This window comes from Lactuca saligna, chromosome 5, assembly GCF_052625555.1.
Source record: "Lactuca saligna cultivar CGN05327 chromosome 5, ASM5262555v1, whole genome shotgun sequence".
NCBI lineage: Eukaryota > Viridiplantae > Streptophyta > Magnoliopsida > Asterales > Asteraceae > Lactuca > Lactuca saligna.
In genome coordinates, this window is record NC_136421.1 from 167178640 (window position 1) to 167203441 (window position 24802).

At 35.3% G+C, this 24802-nt stretch overlaps 3 protein-coding genes and 2 long non-coding RNA genes across 6 annotated transcripts; 1 reads left to right on the plus strand and 4 right to left on the minus strand.

Moving 5' to 3' along the window:
- Nucleotides 1-1894: 1894 nt before the first annotated feature.
- LOC144997208 (uncharacterized) lies at nt 1895-2688 on the minus strand. The gene is made up of 2 exons (XR_013659731.1): nt 2578-2688; nt 1895-2054 (listed from the first exon to the last, which is right to left on the minus strand). It is a non-coding gene; the product is annotated as an uncharacterized LOC144997208 (long non-coding RNA).
- On the plus strand, nt 2661-9504 carry LOC144997206 (auxin response factor 19-like). Its single transcript, XM_078957056.1, has 13 exons — nt 2661-3240; nt 3493-3611; nt 4972-5070; nt 5166-5222; nt 5313-5468; nt 5571-5655; nt 5733-5823; nt 5908-6072; nt 6696-6894; nt 6999-7137; nt 7245-8707; nt 8777-8967; nt 9058-9504. The coding sequence occupies exons 1-13, from the start codon at nt 3183-3185 to the stop codon at nt 9194-9196; spliced, it is 2961 nt and encodes a 986-aa protein (XP_078813182.1). The 5' UTR covers nt 2661-3182; the 3' UTR covers nt 9197-9504.
- Nucleotides 9505-13793: 4289 nt separating this feature from the next.
- On the minus strand, nt 13794-14918 carry LOC145045933 (uncharacterized). Its single transcript, XM_078994222.1, has one exon. It carries the CDS (start codon nt 14916-14918, stop codon nt 13794-13796), a length of 1125 nt encoding a protein of 374 aa, XP_078850348.1.
- A 2771-nt stretch (nt 14919-17689) lies between these two features.
- LOC144998412 (casein kinase 1-like protein 6) lies at nt 17690-18705 on the minus strand. Of its 2 annotated transcripts, XM_078958187.1 has the most exons (6): nt 18609-18705; nt 18451-18538; nt 18214-18340; nt 18070-18118; nt 17943-17986; nt 17690-17832 (listed from the first exon to the last, which is right to left on the minus strand). In XM_078958187.1, exons 1-6 carry the CDS (start codon nt 18650-18652, stop codon nt 17747-17749), a joined length of 438 nt encoding a protein of 145 aa, XP_078814313.1. In that variant the 5' UTR covers nt 18653-18705; the 3' UTR covers nt 17690-17746. The 2 variants fall into 2 exon arrangements, with proteins under 2 accessions (XP_078814313.1, XP_078814314.1); XM_078958188.1 differs by lacking the exon at nt 17690-17832 and having other exon boundaries at nt 17856-17986.
- A 531-nt stretch (nt 18706-19236) lies between these two features.
- LOC144998414 (uncharacterized) lies at nt 19237-20429 on the minus strand. Its single transcript, XR_013660310.1, has 4 exons — nt 20369-20429; nt 19979-20119; nt 19538-19873; nt 19237-19342 (listed from the first exon to the last, which is right to left on the minus strand). It is a non-coding gene; the product is annotated as an uncharacterized LOC144998414 (long non-coding RNA).
- Between the last annotated feature and the right edge of the window lie 4373 nt (nt 20430-24802).

A 24802-nucleotide genomic window follows, 5' to 3' on the forward strand; every position in this document is an offset into this window, starting at 1 on the left:
TTCGTCGGCTAACTTTGACTTTATTTTTAATATTATTATTTTTAACAGACCGGGACAAGATAATCCGTTAAAAATTCATAACTTCTCCATACGTAGTCCGTTTTCGTCAGTCTTTTTACCGTTGTACTACTATTGACGAGACCTTCAAATCTTGTTTAGGTTGTGTCAGCTAAATATCGATCGATCTTTATTTCGAGTTTTTAGCTGTCTACTGCTATTCCGAAACTTAGAAAAATCATAACTTCCTCATACGAAGTCAGATTTAAAAGTTCTTTATATGAAAGTTTATTAGTTTAGCGAGTTCTACAACTTTCATTTAAATTACTAAGGCTAAAAAGTAGTTGATCGGAAACTCATTTTTTATGTGACATAATGTTTGCTGGTTTTATCGCTGATCTTCGATTGGTCATAACTTCTTCGTTATAACTCAGATTTTAACGAGGTTTTTGCCTAAACTTTTCTAACGAGATTGTTTACAGCCTTAAATAATAAAATTTTACTTATTTCAAATTTTATATTTTCGCTAAATTTCACTATATGGCATTTGATTGGAATCTTATAAGACTTCCAATACTTTCTGAATGATTCTAAGCATAGTTTTACTTTATTTATAGTAAAAACCATCTGGTAGAACTCAACATTCAAATTCATATAATATTTCGTAATATTATTCACTTTTATAATTTACAATACACGATAACTGAACATGTATGTTATTAAGTCGCACAACCCGACGTGTTCCCGCCGCCTCGGTCGAGAGTGTGACACCTAATCCAACAAGTTTTTCATCAGAATTCTTTATCGATCATTAAATACAATACGGGAACATCAATCCAAAGTAATCACAAAAAAATTATACTTTATCAATCATACAATCGATTACAATAAATCGATTATCTAATTTCGTCATATCTCAAATTATTTTCTTTCTAGAATGAAATTTCAGTATCATCATTGTGAATCGATTATATAGATGACTGTGTTTCCAAAATAGAGCGAAACATGAAAGAACTTGCCAACTCCAACCCTAATAATATAAATCAAGGATAATAAAATTGGAAAATGAATTAGAATGCTAAAAAACATAACATACATGGTGTTTATTGGAATGGTAAAGATGGGCAAATAAGAGTAAAAAGGTGAAACATGTCTCCTCACCAAATCAACTACCAAAGCAAACTATAATCACTTTATTTGTAATCTATTGGACCTAATTCGAAGAAAAAGATCGTTGATTGAGGAACTCTAGGTTAAGAATGTCGATTAAAGAACACCTACGATGATTGGCTTTCTCACACATGGAAGTCGGAGGAGGGAGGTTCGATGGAGGAAGAAGCTAGATAACGAAGACAATGTAAAAAGCGATGACAATGGGTTCAACGGAGAAGGCAAATGTAAAAAATTTGAAACACACACAAGAGACGCGTTCAAAACTCTTTTAATTCAGGACCAAGTCAAAGCTCTTAGAATGGGTCAGAGGTACAAGATACTCACATCAAACACCTTGAGCGGACCGAGTCAAATGTAAACGTCTGACCGGACCTGGTTAAACCCTTGTCTAACAACCCCTTAATTGGTTAATGCATTAAAAGACTTTCCACAAATCCCTTCTATTAATGCAAATACATATTCATAATAAGTTTTCTATCAGTTAAAATCAAACAATTATACAAGGGTCCCATAATCAAGTAACTTGCAAAACTATCGTATTGTGCAAATTAAATTAAGTTTGTTCACTTTCAGTTAAATCATGAGAAAGTTCTAAAAAAAATTATCTTATGGATTCTCTAAGGATTTTAGGTGACTCACACAAGAAACCTGAACCGGCCTCTCCCCTCATTTTTTTTGGCAATCTCTCCTCCCTCCTCCCCTTATTGATATGAAGAACTTAAGATGAAAAAGAGTTACTACACCAAAATTTGAATACATGACCAATAAATTGATTGTGTTGTACATTATTGCAAAGAAATCTTGGATGACCAAAACTAATGTTTATTGAGATCCGTCGGTCGTTCATTTGATTATTTGATCAAATGTGGCTCATAATCGTTGATCTGCAAACAAAGATCGAAAAGATTTTGAGTACAACCATAACATTGTCAATTTTATCTAGAAGTTTAGCTATTTATATGATTACATATTTTGCTAGTAGAGCTAGAGCTTCATTTCAAGTTTCACCTCAACATACAAACCATGTCAATATCTAACAAATAACATGTTACATATTATTTGATTTTATATAAATTAAATACTAATAAAGCCTTTAGTTAAATCTTTTAAAGAAGTTTCAAATATATATAAATGGATTGCCAATTTTGTAACAATTTATTGATTAGTTACATATTATAATTCGAGGATAGAAAATAAAAGGCTAATTTTATATATACCCCTAAATTCTTGTTGTACCTGTATTTTTATGTTTGGCTTTTCATATAGAAAATGAACTGTATATAATAACATCCAAAATAAAATCCGCAAATATTGGATTTTGCTAATATTATTAACCTAGTGTGTTAATGAAGTAGTTAATGAAGTAGATGAATGTATTAAATATTTAAAAAAGAAATATAAAATTACAGAAATAACCCCGTCTGGTCAACCTTGAGAGCCCTTTCCCTTTCTTTGGCGAGTCTCCCCATTGAGCAGAGAGAGAAAGATTGCTTTCAGACACAGAAGAGAAGAAAGAGAAAGAAAGAGAGAGAAAGAGAGAATCAGACATATTCATACAAAAACTTTTAGAGAGAGATTCAGATATATATATATACATACAAAGTTTTATAGAGAGAGATAGATATTGATCGAAGAGAGAGATATAGGGGAGGGGGCAAAGGTGCAGCATTTGGTCCCTGCAATACTTGGCAAACTCTCCTTTATTAAAGCGTCTCCGGTCTTCATCTTGTCCCCCATCCACCTTTTCCGGCAACTTTGTGTTTTTTAATATTAGGTTTGTCTATTGGTTTTTCTGTTTCCGGCGTGTTACGTCGGCTACCACCGCCGGTCATCCGATTTTAGGCGTTTTCTCCGAAGAGCAGTTTTCGCAGCTGGAATAACAAGCCTGTATAGTCAAACATCTTTCGGATTTGATTGATAGTAAACCTAAGCTCCGATGGATCTCTAGCGGTGGGACTCTCCGGACATTAATTATAAGACTACGTCAGCCGGCGATTTTATTTCAACTAGCAATGAAAACACCAGCAAACAGTTCCGGATCCTCTTTAACTACGACGAATCCCGGCGAAGGTCAGCTCAATATCCTCTTTCTCATCTTAAATACTTTTCCATTACATAAAGTTTGCTGGAAATTCTAGTTTCACTTGAATGATTTTTCTTCTAATTTATCGGACCTTCATAGCGATTTCAATTCCTTTCTCCGGAAATTTTCTAAATCTCCGACCGATTGGATTTTTTTATTAAACTTTATAGATTAAAAAATGTACTAAAGTTCCTTTTCAATCGTAATTTCTTTTATTTACTTTCGTATTTTCGAAATAGTTGGAGAGAAGAATCGGTTAATAAATCCGGAGCTATGGCAAGCCTGCGCCGGACCTCTGGTCAATTTACCGGCGGCTGGGACCCACGTCGTCTATTTCCCACAAGGCCACAGCGAACAGGTTTCAGTTTTCATTTTCATTTTCGCTTTCCTAAACTTTTGCTATCATGCGCCCTATGTAGACTAACATGAACCAATACTCGAACAAATTCCTAGGTTTCCATCATTTTCGTTCAAGTTAGCAAATTTGATAAAGTTTTCTTAGAAGAAAATTCTTCCATTGGTACCCATTCACAAATCTAGAAATTGTACAACCATTGATGCTTGACGTACAACTACTCCAAGCAGTACTTTCTTGGAAACTTTACAGACCATAAATTAGACATTAATGGATAAGTTGCTATAAAATTTGTGTTTCAGAGGATAGTGATAGAGCACTAGCATTTTGGTTAGAACAGTTGAATTTACAACTAATAAATGCATAAGAAAAAGAGGAAAACGAGATCGATATCAATTCTGGAATCATTGTACAGTGGGTTGTTGGTAATGGCGTTTGCAAAAAATCAAAATGAATATTATTTCAGGAAAAAAGAATATTTGTTTGTACTAAGGAATAATAAAAGTAGTAAAAGTTTACAATATCATCTTCTAAAAAGGTATTTATTATTTACTTATGATATATCATGTTTCAATATTTTTTTTTGTTCTTCAAGCTCGATTTACTTCCAAAAAAGGTAGTAACAAACTTGCCTTGTAAAAGTATCTTAAGTTACACCCATAAAAAAAACATGTCAAGTTTAAGGAAAGTAAGAGTTTGTTTATTTATTTATATATTTATTTTCATATTAAATGCTGTATGTATGGATAAAGTATTTTGGATAATTAAGTATTTGAGAAAATCTGAAAATGACAACACTTTGTAAACAAAAAAAAAATCGATGTTGAATTTCTCTGTTAAGAATAGGAAAATGATGGCTATGTAAATGTAATTTTTTTTTTTTTCCCGTTTGTAAAGGATAAAGGAAACTTATATTCTCATATAAATAAATAAAATTCTATTATTACAAAAGGGTATAAAAGAATAAATGAAATTAATGGTGGATCTGCTAGATGCACATGGTATGCTTATGGTTGGTGAGATGGAACTTTCTTCTCTGCAACTTCTCTTTATTACCACAAGTTCAACTAATTAAAGATTTGATTTCTTTTTGTCTTTTTATGATGCAAAAATTTAATAAATACTTAAATACCATATGATATGCTTTCTTGTGGGCCCTTCCTTCTCAAAATAAATCTTCAAGCTCAATTACCTAATTGCCCTCTATGTACAAGATTATTAACGATTTTGATTATAGTTATATACTAAACAAATCAATGAAAGTAGATTGTTATTTCTTGTAATGAACCTAATTTTAATTTACTAAAATATATGTAATTTTTATCAATAATAATTCGTTATAACTTATAATACGAGTTTTCAGGTTGCTGCATCTATGAAGAAAGATGTGGATGCACAAATTCCAAATTATCCAAATCTTCAGTCAAAATTGCTATGCATCCTTCATAATGTCACATTGCATGTAAGTCAAATACAAATTGTTTTTGAAACAAAAAAAAAAAAAATATATATTTTATTTATTTATATAATTAACTCCAAAAAAAATTTAATTTTCAGGCTGATACAGAAACAGATGAAGTATATGCTCAGATGACCCTCCAGCCAGTTCCTTCAGTATGATCTTCCATGACTTTAACATTTGTTATTCACTTGGCACAAATGAAATAAAATATATAATTATTTAATATTTACAATTATTTGCAGTTTGATAAAGAAGCGTTATTGAGGTCGGATCTTTTAATGAAAGCACACAAGCCACAAACTGAGTTTTTTTGTAAAACTTTAACAGCAAGTGATACAAGTACTCATGGAGGATTTTCTGTTCCTCGTAGAGCAGCTGAAAAAATCTTTCCACCTCTTGTGAGTAAATTTATTATTATTATTTTTTTGTTAATTGATGAAAATATAAAATATTTTATGGTTTATGGAATAACAAGTAATATTTCTTTATTGTTTTTGTAGGATTTTTCAATGCAACCACCTGCACAAGAACTTGTGGCCAGGGATTTACACGACAATGTATGGACATTTCGTCATATCTATCGTGGTAAGCAAATTTTAAAATCAAAAACTTAAAAAAAATAAATATATTTTTTTTGAAAGAAATAATTTTTTGAAATACAGGGCAACCGAAACGACACTTGCTAACAACTGGTTGGAGTCTTTTTGTTAGTGGGAAGAGGCTTTTTGCAGGAGATTCGGTCTTGTTTATAAGGTAATAATGGCATTACCAATTTACCATATCAAAACTTTATTTATTTTTCATGTGTTATATAATAATATATATATTTATGAACAGGGATGAAAAGCAACAGCTTTTATTGGGTATTAGAAGAGCTAACAGACAACCAGCCAATTTATCATCCTCAGTTTTGTCAAGTGATAGTATGCATATTGGAATCTTGGCTGCTGCTGCTCATGCAGCTGCAAACAATAGTCCTTTCACTGTTTTTTATAATCCAAGGTAATTAATTAAGTCGATAATGTAAGAAATAGCAACATACTTTCATTTATTTATTTATTCATTATAGCATCCTACTTTTACTTCTTTGTATTAAAGTATGGAACTTTTTGTTTTTTCTTACTTTGAAAAATTATTATTTATGGAAGTGAAAACTGCTTTGTATTTCAATGACATTGGTAAACTTTTCAAGGGTTAATCTCATATAAAACCTTATATTTTGTGTTTTTTTCCGGATTAAACCTCAAATTTATTTTTGGCCTTGAAAGACCTTGTATTTTTTTCATTTTTTCCTAAAAAGCCCTCAACTTTGTATTTTTTTCCGAAAAAACCCTCAACTTTTTTAGTTTTTCTTGAAAAACCCCTCACATTTTACAATTTTTTTTTTATGACTAAAATGGGCCAGATCTGTAAAAATGAAAAAAAAATACAAGGTCTTTTTCAGGAAAAAACACAAAATATAAGGTCTTTTATGAGATTCACTCATTTTTCAAAGCACTATGCTATGATGAACAAATCAAAGAAAGTAGGTTGCTATTCGTGATTCATCACTCATGTGATTAAAACAAAAGACTAAAATGCCCTCATCCTCCCAGCTTTATCATTTCATTCATCTTGTAAACCAGGGCAAGTCCGTCGGAATTCGTGATTCCGTTAGCCAAGTACTACAAATCCGTCTGCAGTAATCAAATCTCTCTCGGAATGCGATTCCGGATGATGTTTGAAACAGAAGAGTCCGGAACACGAAGATATATGGGAACAATTACAGGCATCAGTGATCTCGATGGTGTTAGATGGAAAAATTCTCAATGGCGTAACTTACAGGTAATTTATATTTTCAATTATTAAATAAAATGGCTAACACTTAACACTTAACACTTAACATTATAAATTTATAATTAATTTACCATTTTAATTTTTGAGTGAAGGTTGGTTGGGATGAGGCGACTGCAGGGGAAAGACGAAACCGGGTTTCCGTTTGGGAAATCGAACCGGTTACCGCTCCGTTTTTCATCTGCCCCACAACACCATTTTATCAACCGAAGCGCTCACGACAAGGGATGTTAGGTACAAATACAATCGCCATGTCATACATTTTCCTTTTGTTTAGTTTGTCTAATGGAATGGAATGGAACATTCTAGAAGCAATCTGATTCCTTTCGTTTTGTTGACAGGTGATGAATCCTTGGATCTTGACAACATATACAAAAGAACAATGCCATGGATTGGTGAAGATATGTCCATGAAGGATCCTGGATTAAGCTTAGTTCAATGGATGAACATGCAACAAAATAACCAAATCCAAGTCCAACCCAACTACTTAAACCCATTAACAGGATCTGTTCTCCAAAACTATAATGGACAAGATCTTTCGCGACAGTTAGGTTTGCAACAGTCGCAAATACTCACTCAAAACAACCTACAATTCAACCACCAAAAGCCACCCCAACCCGCCCCCACCATGATGGTGCAGCCACCACAGTTCATCGACCTCACCCAACAAACCACTAGACAAAATCCAATCAATCAAACCCAAATTCAGTCTCAAAATGTTCTTCACCAACAAAACTTTCAACAGCAACAGATGGCGGCGGCAACGGCGGCGGCTGTGGTGGTGGTCAACCAAAGTCAACAGAAAAACAACCAGTTTCCCGATCAACAAATTAGTCAAAAGATGCCGGAAAATCAGATTCAACTTCTCCAGAAGCTTCATCAACAGCAACAATCGCTTTTAGCACAACACGATCAAAGCTTTCCGAGGCCGATTCCAACCAACCAAATGACCGAAATACCCCCGCAAGCACCAATCGCGTCACTACCTCAACAAACAATGAGAAATAACAATAATAATAGCAACGAACATAATTTTCGATTTTCTCATCTTTCTCAGCAAACAAAAGTCACAGGGCCGACGAATCACCTTGCGACAAATGGCAGCAGTTTATTGAATGGAACCGGAATCGGAATCAGTGATGACATTCCGTCGTGCTCCACATCGCCTTCAACGAACAACTCCATGGTGGTGCCGATTATGAACAGTGGTTCTGGAATGAACACAAGTGGATTGGAAATGATATCAGGGAATGGCAATTTTGGTAAATTACAGCAAAAGCCGGATGTGAAACCTTCAGTGGATGTTTCCAAGGTTCAAAACCAAGGATTTTTAGCTCCACAGACGTATTTACACAATCTTGGTGGGCCCCAAATGGATTATTTAGACAGTTCATCATCAGCAACTTCAGTTTGCCTTTCACAAAATCAAATATCATTCAATTCTTCACAGGCATTGCCATTTAGAGATACGATTCAAGATGGTGAAGTTCAAAATGATTCGATACCAGATATCCCATTTGGGGTGGAAATGGCGTCCATGATTCCTGAGCCTTTGATTACGAAAGGAATGAAAGATTTTCAAAATAATATGAGTTCAGGGGGAGGTGGTATGATTTCAAGCTATGAAAACCCTGCGAAAGATACTCAACCTGAGCTTTCGTCTTCCATGGTTTCTCAGTCGTTTGGTGTTCCTGATATCACTTTTAACTCCATTGATTCGACTATTAATGATGGCGGGTTATTGAATGGTGGCGTGTGGGCCCCACCTCCACAACCGTTTCAGAGAATGCGGACGTATACCAAGGTTTGATGTTTAACTTTTTAGGCATGTGTTGGGAGTTAAAATATAAAACTGTTATTTGGATCGGTGTAGGTGTACAAGAGAGGAGCAGTTGGAAGATCAATTGATATTAGCGCATATTCAGGGTATTATGATCTTAAACAAGACCTGGCTAGAAGATTTGGTATTGAGGGTCAACTGGAGGATAGACAAAGAATTGGGTGGAAACTTGTTTATGTTGATCATGAGAATGATGTTCTCCTTGTTGGGGATGATCCTTGGGAGTAAGTCCACTCTACTTAATATATATCATATACTATTAGTCTAATATATTAACAATAACAATTTGGATTTTCCCATATATGCATTTTCAGAGAATTTGTCAACTGTGTACGCTGCATCAAGATCTTATCTCCTCAAGAAGTCCAACAAATGAGCTTAGATGGTGATTTTGGCGGGAATGGTGTTGTTCCAAATCAAGCTTGCAGCAGTTCCGGTGGTGGAAAAATGTAAACAAAAAAAAAAAAAAAAAAAGGATTTCCAACTTTTAACCTCTAGGTAATTCTTCTTAATTACTGTTATTATATCATTAGTCAGGAAGGGATTGGGAGTTATTTAGCCATTTATGGATCCACAATCTTGAGAGAAATGGAAGTAGCAGTTGTTAGTTCCAGAATATCTGTTTCTATTAGTATAGAAAATGTCATTATCCATTTGTACAAATAAATGCTTATAGACTTGTTTCTTATGAGTATCTAGCTGTTGAAGCCTTTTAATCACACAATTTCTTAATGCTTAAATTAACTCATTTTTCTTAATAATTGTTGTTACAGATAGTATCTTGTTTGGTTGTTCATGTTTAAGTATTGGATAAACATAGGGGCTACCAAGTTGCATTCATGTTGATAATATTTAAACAGTATTATTAGTTAACTATTGATGCAATAGCATTTTATTTCTATGCAACGATTTTTTTTTTTTAATATAAAGTATATATTGAAATGAAAAAAATAACAAATTAAATAGTTGTGAGTTTAAATGGCTTATTATTAGTTTTAAAGTTATTACCACATAAAAAGATAAATTATGGAAACTTAAGTTAGGCCCTGCTGTTTTAATGAAACAATGATCTTTTTAATGTACCAAAGCTAAAACAATTCGTATGAACACAAATGTGATGAAGCTACCCATCTAAGGGCTAAAAATTATCTCTAACTGAAATGAAGAATGCCACGGAACAGCTTCTCAAATATTTTATTCAAAGCAAGTATAAAATTGAAGAAACATATAAGAAAACATAAACGAAAATTAACTCCAGAATAACAACATATTAGAACATATCGATCAACCAAATTACAAGAAAAAGACAACAATTCCATTTGTCAACCATTACAAGAGAGCTCTCGACTATCTTCCTCTGCAACCATAGTTATTAAACTTTTGTTGCAATTACACAAAAGAAGCCCATAAATGATACGCAATTTGTTGTTGCAATTTCAGTTAAAGCTAAAATTGCATTAAATTAATAAAAGGGTATAGGAGACTAACTTTCATGCTAAAATTGCATTAAAAATGGATTTATCTATCAATTACATGAGCCATGAGCCATCAAGCAATGCAAATTTACATAGATATTAACAAACAGTTGGTTTACGGTTTGCAAATAAATAAAGCATTTCATGTCAAGAAACACATAATCATCATCATTGGACATTATATAAATAAAAACACTTATATGCACCATAAGTCGAATTAGGTTGCTATTTCTGATCCTAAACTGTTATAGCATACAAACAACAAAACCTATGGCATGGTGCAATAACAGATCAACGGTAGGGCATCAAAATAGTAAAAGATATCAAACCTTCGAACAGTAGAGATCTTTGATAGGGGTGTTTGCAAGAAGATTGGACCGTCGATCGAAACACCTGCAATGTCGGATTTTCGGCAACAGAGATGGTGGCAGCAGGTGGAAGGTGATTTCGTTGCTATCTCTTGCGAAGTAGCAAAGTGAATAATGTTGGCGACTTGGTGGCTACTTGTTCTTTTCCCGCCACGTGTTCAACTTCAACTTGCTCGTTTTCCACATGCTCTCGAATGAAATGGAAACACCATTTCAACTTGTTCTTTTCCCGCCACGTGTTCAACTTCAACTTGCTCGTTTTCCACATGCTCTCGAATGAAGTGGAAACGAGTGTGAATATGTTTGCTCCTCCCGTGAAACACCGGATTTTTAGACAACGCGATTGCCAACTTGTTATCTATACGAATCAACACCTTTTGTTTCTCTAATCCGGTCACCTCCGCGAGCAACTCCCTTAGCCAAATTGCTTGGCATGCTGCTGAAGTAGCTGCCATGAACTCGGCTTCACACGAAGATAAAGCAACGATTTCTTGCTTTTGCGAACACCACGTAATAGGGGATTTACCAAGAAAGAAAATGTGACCAGTAGTACTCCGACCATCATCCATGTCTACATTATGACTACTATCACTATAACCCAAAAGTTTCAACTCATCACACTTTTCATATTTAATTCCAAGCGAAATTGTACCACAAAGGTAACGAAGAATTTGCTTGATCGCGCGCGCATGAGATTCTCTCGGACTTTGCATATAACGACTTACTACCCCGACCGAGTAAGATAAGTTTGGACGAGTGTGAAGGAGGTAGCGTAAGCATCCAACTATCCTTCTGTAATTAGTGGCTTCAACTTCTTGTTCATTCTCGGCTTTCGATAATTTTAGTCCCGGTTCCATTGGACATTGAGTGGCATTGCATTCTTCCATCCCGGCTTCTTTTAAAATTTTCATTGCATATCCCTCTTGCTTTATAGTGACACAACCCTTTTCTTGAGAAACCTCAATGCCCAAGTAATAAGTCAACAAGCCAAGATCTGACATTTCAAACTTTGACGACATCATGTTTTTGAATTGGCTTGTTATTTCATGACACGTTCCCGTTACGAATAAGTCATCTACGTACACTGCCACAATGATATATTCTCCTTTTGAAGCCTTTTTATAAACCGCCGTTTCTTGCAAACATCGCTTAAAACCCATTCCTCGTAAGATGCCATCAAGTTTAATGTTCCACGCCCTTGGTGCTTGTCTTAGGCCATATAAAGCTTTCGCTAACTTGTAAACTTTTTCTTCTTCTCCTTTTTTCTCAAAACCTTCGGGTTGTTGTACGTACACTTCTTCTTTTAATTCACCATGCAAGAAGGCCGTCTTTACATCCAAATGATAAATTTTCCATCCCTTCCCGACCGCAAGAGCGATCAATAAACGAATCATCTCGAGTCGGGCTACCGCTGCGAAAACTTCATCAAAATCAATCCCGTGTTCTTGTACATAGCCTTTTGCTACGAGTCGCGCTTTGTACCTAGAAATTGATCCGTACGCATTTCTTTTGATTTTATATACCCACTTTAATACGATGGGTTTAACATTCTTGGGAAGAGACACCAACTTCCAAGTTTTATTCCTTTCAATTGACTCGATCTCGTCTTTCATTGCCTTAAGCCATTCGGGTTTCACAATGGCTTCTTTTAAAGTACTTGGTTCCTCGTCAAACGATAACATTAATTCGTTCATGTTAAGCTCATAATCATTGAGGTGAATTGGCAAAACGGAAACACGATTAGAACGACGTACCGGGTTATTCTCGAACTCGTTATTGCCGTCGGACTCGTGATCGCTGTTGTCCGTATCAGGTTCTGTCGAGATTGCGCTGTCCACTGTTGGGCTCGGGGCTGCTGGGCTCGGTGCTACTGATGGGCTTTCATTAAAATGTTGCGGAGATGGGGTGGCATTGGTATTGGGCTGGTGAGGCCCATTATGTGGCGGATTTATCAAAGTGGCCCAAGCAATTTTGAAAGTTCCAGAATCATTTTCTTTTTCAACTGTTTTTGTTCTCGTACCTTTTTCAATTTCCTTTTTCCATTTCCATGACAACTTTTCATCATAAGTTACATTGTTGCTTATAATAATTTTATTTTCATATGGGTTAAATAAACGAGCACCTCCTGAACCCGGTTCTGTTCCAAAATAAACCAATGGCCTCGATCTATCGTCAAGTTTCTTTAGATGTTTCGAAACAATCCTTTCATACCCAACGCATCCGAACACCTTTAGATCTTCAAGATTCGGTTTTTGACCATAGAGTTTTTCATAAGGCGTGACTCCTACTAACGCTCTCGTAGGGATACGATTTATAATATAAGTTGCATGTCGAACGACTTCTCCCCAAAACTGATTTGGAACTTCTTTTGCTTTCATAAGACATCGTGTCATCTCGATTAGCGTCCGGATGTCGTTCTACTATGCCGTTTTGTTGGGGTGAGTACGGAGCCGTTAACATTCTTGCAACACCTTCTTCGCTCCAAAAACGATTAAAATCGTTTGAAGTAAACTCTCCCCCTCTATCTGTGTGGAACGTCTTTACAGCCTTCCCGATCCTATGTTCAATGGACTTTTTAAAATTTTTAATTACATCCACTGCGTAGTTTTTGTGTTTTAACAAAAAAGACCACATGTATCTAGAAAAATCGTCAATTAGCACCAAAATATAAACGTTACCGGCCATCGTGGGAGGATCAATAGGCCCGCAAATATCTCCATGTAACATCTCGAGAATATTATTAGACTTATAATTGGTTGTCTTCGGGAATGTGTGTTTGTTTTGTTTGCCTATCACGCAAATTTCGCAAACTTCTTCTTGATGTTTCAAAATTGGAACTCCATTAGTCAACTTGTGCATCATATTCACCGCACCAAAGTTGATATGGCCTAGTCGTGCATGCCATAACCAAGACTCATCATCGATCTTTGCTTACAAACATTGGGGTTTTCCAACTTTAAGTCGTGTTTTATAAAGACGATTTTCACTACGTGGAACCTTCATTAGCAACCTTCCATTCCGATCTTTCATTGTCAAGTAATCACCATGCATTCTAATGTCACAACCGGATAGTGTCGTTTGGCCAAGACTTATGACATTGCTACGAAGAGAGGGAATATAGTAGATATCTTTCATAACTTTTTGCTCACCGTTTTTTCCTTCGAACAAAATTGATCCTTTTCCTTCAATTCGAACACACGAGCCATCTCAAAATCTTACTCTTCCGGTTATCCGTTTATTCAACTCCGAAAAATATGAGTACTTCCCGGTCATGTGATTACTTGCCCCATTGTCGAGGTACCACATATCGTCGACTTCTTGATTTGCCTCTTCTTTGGGTGGAATGTATTTGTCTTCATTTAGGAAGATTGTCTCTTCTTGCATCATAAAAAATGTTCCTTCTTCGTGATCGACCTCCTCTCGGGCATCGTTGAGATTTGCTTCATGTTTCCTATTACGTTCCGGGCATCGCGAAACAAAGTGTCCAAACTTATCACACCGGTAACACTGAATTTTTGATAGGTCTCTTTGTTCATGATTTTTGCCTTTTCGTCTTTGATCATCACGATTCTTTGATGAGTCCCTTTGATCGTGGTTTTGGGTGTTATCTCGACCACAACCACGTCCTCGGCCTCGTCCCCCACGGTATGCACCACGTCCTCTCCCACGGCTTGAGTCTTCGTTTCGATTTGAGTTATCGGTCTTGGCATAAAGTAGCTTTTCACCGGAATCGAATGCTTTGCCGATTTCTTTAGTCCGTTCCTCGTAAGCTTTCAGCCGCCCAACTACATCTTCAAAAGTAATGGTTTTTAAATCCAAAACTTGCTCGAGTGCTGCTACGATGTGAATGAATCGACTAGGAAGACTCATAAGAAATTTCTTCACCAACTTCTCTTGCGAGATTGTTCCACCAAGTGTCGCTGAAACGGTCGCAAGTCCCGATAGTTTTGAAGAGAAATCGTCAATAGTGCTCGTATCTTTCATCTTCAAACTTTCGAATTCCGAAGTCAATGTTTGCAAACGTGCTTCCTTCACTCGATCCGCACCCATGTTCCGAGATTTGATTGCATCCCACATCTCCTTGGCAGTGGCGAGATTCCCGATTTGCAAGATTAAATCTTCCGGTATTGATTGAAACAATAATCCCATCACGATATTGTTTCTCTTTGCATCCGTTGAACCCGGATCAACCACGTCCCACACGCCGTGAATGCCGAGTAAAACTTTCATACGCATGTTCCATATCGTGTAGTTTAATGGCGTCAACTGCGGAAATTGAAACGAGATTGAGTGTGCCTCCTTCACGGGTAGATTCGCTCCATCTCCTGCCATGAATAATCAACAACAAACCACACACCTTCTTCAACGGATGAGCAATAAAATAATGATTCCAATTAAGAAATTGGAAACGACGACCAATAGGACCAGATGCTTTTTCTTTAATTGGACCACAAGACATCAATTGTTTTTTTTTTTTTTTCAAAATGTGTTCTTGATCCAGGAGACAATTATTAAATAATTGGGGTATTAAATACTTGGAGGAAAAGCAACAATTTTGCATAAGAAGAAAAGCTTTTGCCGGCTTGAAAAAAATCAATTGATCGGGAGCAAGAGGTTGTGACTCTGATACCAATTAAAGGATTATATCAACCAAACTAACACTTTGATTGTATTAGAGAAATTCAGTATCACAAAACTCTAACAATTGACTTTCCTCTATACATGATCAACGCATACATATATAGATCTAGAATTCATATTGGATTACAATTCCTAAACAAAGAATTAGGAAACTTTCCATATAACGCGTATCTTGGACAACACTCCAAAACACCGATGGGTCGACCCGCGACATTAAGCCCATGGTCTCAACCCATTCGACCAACACTTTGATAGGGCTGTTTGCAAGAAGATTGGACCGTCGATCGAAACACCAGCAATGTCGGATTTTCGGCAACAGAGATGGTGGCAGCAGGTGGAAGGTGATTTCGTTGCTATCTCTTGCGAAGTAGCAAAGTGGATAATGTTGGCGACTTGATGGCAGAAGAAATCTTCATTTTTGTTGAGAGAGAGAGTTTTCACCTTTGATTACTAACTATTTCAAAAACCCACAAAATATACATTGTGACATCTCCATTTTCACGGTCAGAAAAGACCAATTTGTTTATGCTTATTTTTAAAATTAGAGTATCCATTTTAAAGATTAATATTTCAGAATTTGTTCCCAAAAAACATGATGATGATGGTATTATCAAAGCATTTCTAAAGAAATGTCATTTATCTATATTAAAACATTAGGATGTCATCGTCAATACAGAAATATAAGCATAACGAAATATTACAAGCCTTACAGTAATTAAACTAGTGGCCTAATATTTCTTGAATCTCTCAGCATAATGTATCTTTAATATCGTTACCAATGATACAATAAACTAAGTGAGTTATGGTGAGAAACCTGGTGAGTACATAGGGTTTTCAACACACAGTATTATAATCAATATGTTTATTCATAAAAAAAATTAACTCAATTTCTCATTCCCCATTATCTTCTTTTATTCTTAAGGATCTTCCCTAAGGGCCATTTATGCTAATAGTACAGTTAGGGGTGAGCAAAAACCGCACCGCAACTAAAATTAACCACAAAATCCGCATAAATCGTAACCGATAAACTGCAACCGCAATAAAAACCAATGGTAAGGTTTTCTGCTTTTCAAAAACCGCAAATTTGCGGTGCGTTGCTGTTATTAGTTTTCAAAAACCGCACCGCACCGCATATATTATATACACTTTATTATTATTAATTATTAATATATTAAATATTAAAATAAGACAAGTTTTATGGATGAAAGATGGATAAAATACTAGAAGACAAAAGTATTAGTTTTTTGTTATGTTTAACTTTGAAAAATTATAAAATTAGACAATTTTAAGATATTTATTATTAATTACGATTGATTTGATGTTTTTAAGAAATTAGTTGTTTGTGATTTAAGTTAATTGTCATATACCTTATGTTATTATTATTATTATTATTATTATTATTATTATTATTATTATTATTATTATTATTATTATAAGTAATAGGTTTGAACTCTTAAAACCGTTTGAGCTCTAAAATATGGTTAAAAAGCACACAAAATAACTGCACCAAATCCATGCGGTTAATAACCGCAACAAAAAAAAAATCGCACCGCAAAAATAACCTGCCTAACCGCACCGCAAATATAACCGCACAAAACGGTTTTGAAAATGGATTAACCGCATTTGCGGTTAGTGGTGATGTTTTAGCTAATAACCACATCGAACCGCAACGTGCTCACCCCTAACACTACTAGTTCAAGGATTCCTCCTTGATACGTGTCAATAGGTTTCTTCTATATTTATTCCTAAGGATTTGTCCTAAGGAATAGTAACAAAGTCCATAGCTGTCAGGATTTATCTAATAGGTTTCTTCTTTTTATAGGTTTAAGGTTTTATTTTTATTTTTATTTATTTATTTTACAGAAATAGTCCATATGTTTTAAGATTTCGTATATTGGTAGGTTTGAGCTTTGTGTAGAAAATAAATTACAGGAGATTTTAAGTGATTTTGGAAGGGTGGATTCTTTTGCAATGCAAGTTTAAGACTTCAAGCCTTCATGGTTTTTTTATGTATTGTTCTTTCAAATGGTACATATAAATTGCTGTTTTTTTTCAAAAAAAATAGGTTTTAAAATGTCCTAACTGATTTGTTGACATTTATCTTTTTTGTTTGATTAGAACATGAAGGAAAAATTAATGAAACCATGGAGAATACACTGTTCATGAGTACAGACCTAATAAGACACTCTCAAGCTATTATGTTATGCCACGTAAGAAAAAAGTCTCATATTCTTTTTTTAAACTCTTTTCCAAAAGTTCACAAAATGCGTATAAAACATCTATTAACAAATCTTAAGGATAAAACCTTGATATTCTTGATATTCCTTTGGGTTACACAAAATGTTTATAAACCTTAAACAGATCAAAAGGCAAGTCATTATAAATTTCTTATATATCACCATTGTTATACCATACACAACATCAACTATTGTTATAACATACACAATATCAAGAACATGGAAAATTCTTCGGGATTCAATTTAAAACATTCTACAAAATGATAAAAACCATAAATAAAATTATGATTCTTTCAAATCTAAAACATCTTCGGAAATAATCCTGATTCTGGAAAACGGTTCTACTAAATCATGGATATCTTGAGTAGCTGCACGAAAAAAGATATTATTACTCATTGACCCGTTATTAATAAAACATAGGTCAATTACCAAAAAAAACCCATTTTCATAGCATTTGTATTTCATTTATAAGCGATACCCAAGATTATTCCTGGCTTCTCAACCGATGTTCCCAACTTGATGCTGCAAAAAAAAGTTTAGAATGTGATATTGATAATTTAAAAAAAAAAAAAAAAAAAAAAAACAATAAGCGGTTCTATACTGACTCGTTTTTTGGAGTTTCGGCCGAATCATATTCATAATCGAAGACATAGCCTGCAATCATAGACATTATTATATGAGAATAAGAACCGAAAGGCATTTATGGATTAATAAAGTTTATAAAATTGGATTATGAGGTTTAATTTAACCTTTAGACTTAAAGAGTCGACGACACCTAGCCTTAATAGACGTATAGTATGGCATATCTTCGAAGTGTGTACATTGACAAGATGTGATCCATACTGCAAACTCAGGTGGACATGATTCACATAGCTCCTGTTTGAACAAAATTCAGTCACAACTCACAACTAGAGTTTAATTAAATTCAATATCTTACTTCTTTATTTCTTATATATATGTTGTCGAAACAAAAGAGCCAACATTACCTCAGGTTTAATGGCAAACTTCTTCCTCATTACATCCTCATTTATCTCCTCTTCGTTGCTTCCTGCACTCAATCCCTGCCATGGAAGGCTGAAGCCATGCACACAATTAGACCACACAAGATTAAAATTAAGACAAACTTCATCTCCTCTGCTCTCACCTTCCTTTGAGGAAATACACAAGAACATAAGCAAGAGACTCCATATCATTGCGTCTACCTTGTTCTGCAAGGTCATATAAAAAGCATCAAATTTTCATTAACCAACTTCTTATAAATAATAATAATAATAATAATAATAATAATAATAATAATAATAATAATTAATAAGTCTTGTATTCCAAGGCATGTAAGTAAGATGTTATAATAAGCAAATCAAATTGCTATTTCTTGCATTTAACCCAATTTCTTAATCCTACTCATTTAACACATTAAGAATAAACATGATTAGAAAATATCTGTATTCTATGTGTTCATCTGTCTCAGGATCTAAAACAACGTTTGCAAGGCCAAAATCTGTAAGGTACACCTGCCATATGAAAAGTTTATCATACCATTACTCCAATATGTAACACATATAATCTCATGTAACACAATCTATCATGCACTGATTACATTGAAATCAAACATTCTGATACAAGCTAAAACATGAGGCTATATAAACTACCAAATTTTTTGCACAAACTGTGGTATGAAACAGGTCATGCAACAATGGTATATATATGGTTTTTTTTCTTCAAAAAACAAACCCACATGCTAAAGGGAACAATGTTAAGATACTTACATAATTGAACAGCTACCTGACAAACATTGCTCCCCAAACCCATTAACAAATTTTCAGGCTTTATATCACGGTGAATAACACCCTTATCATGCATACACTCCACTGCTTCTATCTGCAAAAGTTGGCATAAATATGATTCAGAATTCAAATTATGTCGCATTTGTTAAACAGGACTGAACAAAATTTCTAGGGCTATATTCAATAATGGAGATGAGGAGGGCGTTTATGTCTATTTCCACAAGAAGAGACCGAAACACAATACAACCAATTCTTTCATGCCATGCAATGCTTAACTTTCAAAACTTACTAGTTGATTTGCAAGCATTAAAACTTTCTTCAAGCTGAACTTTCCACCACATCTGTCCAGAAGTTCTTGGAGGTTTGATCCAAGAAGCTCAATAACCATTATATTGTACCCCCTCTCAACTCCAAACCACTTGAGGCTTGGTATTCCCACTTCATTAAATTTAAACAAACACAATATCAGATAATATGTAAAAGAATCAACACAAACTATCCAAATATATAATAGAGAGAGAGAGAGAGAGAGAGAGAGAGAGAGAGAGAGAGAGAGAGAGAGAGAGAGAGAGAGAGAGAGAGAGAGAGAGAGAGACAGCTGAGGATGCTCCGTCGTAACAGGTTCCTAGAGAGTGTACAAATAAACAAATAAGTTTGAGCTCACAAAATTTTGTTTGAAGATCAACTGAAACAATCAATTAATCTCACAAATAGAGGTTGAAATCATTACCAGCTTAATAGCTACTTCTTCCTCGCTTAAAAGATTAACACCTGCATAAACTTCACTGAAAGCTCCCCTCCCAATCTTCCTTCCCAACTTAAACTTCTCACCAACAACATCATCCGTATCAATTATTCTTTCTTTATTTTTCTACAGAACAATGAATCCGAATTTAGACCCACATAAACCAAGCTTAAACCTCAAATCAGGGCTTGAAGAAAAAACTAAACACTAGTTAATACTTTAAAAACACGCCCAAAACGCTAGCTTGTAGGGATCAAACAAGGAGGGGTCAAGGTATTATATGAGAAAAACGAACGATATGATTTGGAGAGTGAAAAACGATGAGAGAATGATTGAAAATAAAACAATATGGAGTGGATTAGGGATAGATATTACCATGCAGATCGCCGAGGAAGATCGTGAAGGTAGAGTTGAAGACAAGCTAGGGTCTACGTCTTCGACAAGGAAGGGATTATATGGTAAATACCATTTACTTTAATTGGCCATCGTGAAAAATGTTTTAAGTTTAGTCTAGTCAAATCCTAACAGAAAGGAGTTAAAAATAAATGTCAGGAATGTTAATCATAGAGCGTGCACAAAAAAAAACCGGTTCACGATCCGAACCGGTCCAAATGACCGGTAAACAGGTTCGCTATGAACGGGTCCACTATGAAGTTTTCTTAGTCATGAAGTATTCTTAACCATCAAGTTTTACTTATCTATTAAGAATACTTCCTTATTAAGTTTTACTTAACTTTTAAGTTTACTTCTATGTTAAGTATTTCCTTAGTTTTGGCTCCTATATAAGGACCTAATGTTTCTAAGAAAAATATAAAAGCGATGTATGACAAAACTGAAGTAAGTGATATAAGAATAGAGCAGTAGCTTTCGTTTGAAATAATTAAGTTGTTTTGTGTGAGTAATTTTAGTCTACTGTCTTTGTTTCTTTATAACCACCAAAAAGTGGTATCAGAGTCGAGGTTTTGTTCAACGACGAGACGATGACGAATATGATTCAGCCGAAAATCCCAAAATTGACGGCAACAAATTACAGGAACTAGAGTATTCAAATGAAGGTGTTACCTGGTTCTCAAGATATTTGGGATATATTACAAGATGGATACATTGAGCTGGCAAATGCAGTTGCTAAAGCAGCTTAACGGATGCTCAAAAGACGAAGTTAAAGGAGTCCCGGAAAAAGAGATAAGAAAGCTCTATTTTTAATTTTCCAAGGTGTTGATGAATCAACCTTTAAGAAAATTTCAGATGCAAAGACATCGAAGAAAGCTTGGGAGGTTCTAAATCGCTCCAAGGATCCGAAAAGGCAAAAAAGGTACGACTCCAATCACTCTGGGCTGAATTTGAAACGTTGAAGATGAAAACTTCATAAAGCTTAGATGATTATGTTACTTGCTAGAAAAAAAGTGGCGAACGAGATGAAAAGAAATGGTGAAGCTTTTGATGAAGTAAGGTAATGGAAAAATTACTTCGTTCATTAATAGGATGGATATTTGAGAGAGGGGTTATTTGTGATTCATTAATATATTATAAGTATAATATATTAATTGAGAAATCATATTATTTAATTAGTATTGATCAAGAATTAATTTAGAAGTAATTTAGTGATCAAAAAAGACAAATTAAATTTGTAGGGACTGATTAGGTAAATCAGTAATATTTATAGTTTGGGCTAATGATCCATGTTGACTAGAAATGGACTAAATATTTATGAGGATCCATGAAGAGTTAGTCCATGAGGCTAATAAGTTATTACATTAAAATTCCAAGTGAATTAAGGTTTACAAGTTTAAACCTTAAGGATTCCAAACTATAAATATGATCACTAGCATGCTAAAATCGGCCCCTATAAGTCTAAGAGCACCATAACCGATTTTATGTCTCCTTACTTCTCTCTCAAGTTCCTCCTCTTGTTCTTGGTTTCTTATAAGCATTTGAGGCATCACACTTGAGGTGATAGGCTCTTGAAAGACCAAATCCTACAAGCTACAAAAAAGAGGTATTCTTCTAAATTACTTTTATGCTTCAATTACCAATATTGTATGTTAGTTGTAGGTTTCTAGCTTTGGAAATTTTTGTTGCATGTATAACTAGAGAAAACTTAGATCCAAAGCTATTAGGGTTGTATGTGCACCATATGAGTGTTATAGTACACAAAACCCAACAACATCCTAGTCCATAAACATATAAGTCATATACTACCTAGCTTATCTAGGTGCTGGGATACCCCTTCAGCCCTATCGACTAGTATTGGGGTCTATCATACTCCTTCTACCACTATCACATAACATCACATCATACAAGCACATAAAGCATATAGATAGTGACATAACAGATAATTATCACAAAGACAATCATCTCTACTATAGCTCTACTAATGGGCTGGTATTGGTGTCTTAGACCCACTTCTACTAGAAGGTAACTCACCTTGTACTGTTGAAGTCCATTGCAAGAAATCCTTACTTCTTCCTGGCGACTCCTCAAGCTATCAATATCACAATATCACCCCAATTAGCAATTGGGTCCTAACCATAATGCATAACTCATACTTCGAGTAAAAGGACCATTTTACCCCTAGCCCAGCAAAATACATAACTAAGGCCTAAGTCCAAAACCAATCAATTCCAAAACTCCAAAGTCCATAAGAGTCCATTGATGGCCCACTAATGGCCCAATTTTCCAAATTCGGCCCCAACCCTTACATGGGACTACCTTCTAGCACACATTCCATACTTCATAACCCTCTAACAGTCAACCTTGGTCAAAGTCAACGTCAAAGTCAACATTTTGGTGAAAGTCAACATCCTGGTTGACTTAACTCATCGAGTCGGTCTATCAACTCGTTGAGTTCTTGATCCATGAAATTCTGGAAATCTCCATCCTACTCGTCGAGTTTTTTGATGAACTCGTCGAGTACCCCTTTAAACAGAGTCGAGACAATTCACTTACAACTCGTTGAGTCCCTCTTTGAACTCATCGAGTTCCTCAATCTTCATAGCTCAAAACCATGGCCAACTCACTGAGTCATCTCCTAGACTCAACGAGTTTACTCAGTAATAGAAAAAGGTTGGGGAACCACGACCCACCTCACCGAGTTGTATGAACAAATCGTCGAGTCCCCCATAGCCTATATCCATTAAGTCACTTTCTATTGGGCTCACTGCATCGAATCCATAGATTTGGTCCCCTAGAGTCGATATATCACATAAAGTTACTAACTTTACATCCATGGATGAGTTATTTAGCTCAAAAGGTCGAAAAAGGTGGTTCACAAGTTGCATGGGAATCCCATGGCCATAAAGTTGTCACTTTTATACCATGGAGTCTCTCAAAGGCTCTAGATCCGAAGCCATGACTCCAATACATGCTTGCATCCATGAATGGTTCTAAAATAAGCTACTAAAATCCCTAAACTCCTCCATAAAGAGATATCGCAAGTGAATAGTCAAGGTATAGACTTTATACCTTAATATGGCTGCCTTAGTAGAGAAAACCCTGGATCTAAAGCTTCTTCCTTCAACCAAGCACCCCCAACTTCAGTTCCTTTAAGAATTTACCAAAGAATCACTCTTTTCACTCCTACCACTCAAGAGGGCTCAAGCTCACGAACTAGGGTTTGCTAAATTAAGGGGGGCGATGAGGGAGGCCACAATGAGGTTTTAAGGTCCTTAAATAGGGTGCAAACCCTGAATATTAGGGTTTCACTCTGGAAGTCCTACTCGTCGAGTTGGGGCTCCCCAACTCGTCGAGTAGGTTTCTTAAACCGCGTCTAAATTCCCATTTCTACTCGACAAGTTTTGGGCCTCCAACTCGTTGAGTCCCTTGGCAATAATGAGAATTCTAATTTAAAATACCTACCAGGAACCGGACGTTACAAATCTCTCCCACTTATTTTAGACATCATCCTCGAAGTCTACCACAATCACCTAACCCCAAAATGACTCATGTGATAAGTCTACAGCTCCCTCGATTTGCCATGAACCAACTAACGTTTCTTACAGGAACTGACACCTGCCATCCTGAGGGTACAACTAGCACCCCACATGATCAGTGGCCTTCCCACGACAACTGAAAATTATATCTCCTGAACCTTCAACCCTAGTAAGCTACTTCTACCTTCTGAGACCTAAAACTTATCGTAACCTAGTTTCCCGATGACTTGCCCATGCTAAAATGACTTGAAACAACTCTCCATCAATCCCCAAACTACTAGCGAAACAATTGTTGGGTTTTAAGAACTATAACACTCCTATGGTGCACATGTAACCCTAGATGCTTTTGATCTATGTTTTCTCAAATTATACATGCATTTTAAATTTTCCAAAGCATACATCCTAACTAGCATACAATAGAGGATATACAATATAAAATTTATAGTGTGATGAATACCTCTTATGCAGTTTGAAGTTCTTGTCCTTGAAAGCTTTAGCACCTCAAGTGTGATGCCTCTAATGTGTCACAAACACCAAATGTAAGAAGAGGCTTGAGAGAATAAGCTAGTTAGCACAAAATCTATTATCAAACTCTTAGAATGATGGGTCAACCCATTTTAGCTCTAGGGGTGTACTTTTATAATGTTACAAATGCTATGGTTACATCCATGCAAACCCTAATGCAACATGACCTTTCATATTACTTAGGCTCCATGGGCAAAACCTCCATGGACTATCACATTGGTTTGGCCCATCCTAATGAAACATGGATCTTTGGCCCACACTATAAGAATAATTGATTTACGTAACCAGTCCACGTATATTTAATTAGTTTCTTTTGATCACTAAATTAATTCCAAACTAATTCTTGATCAATACT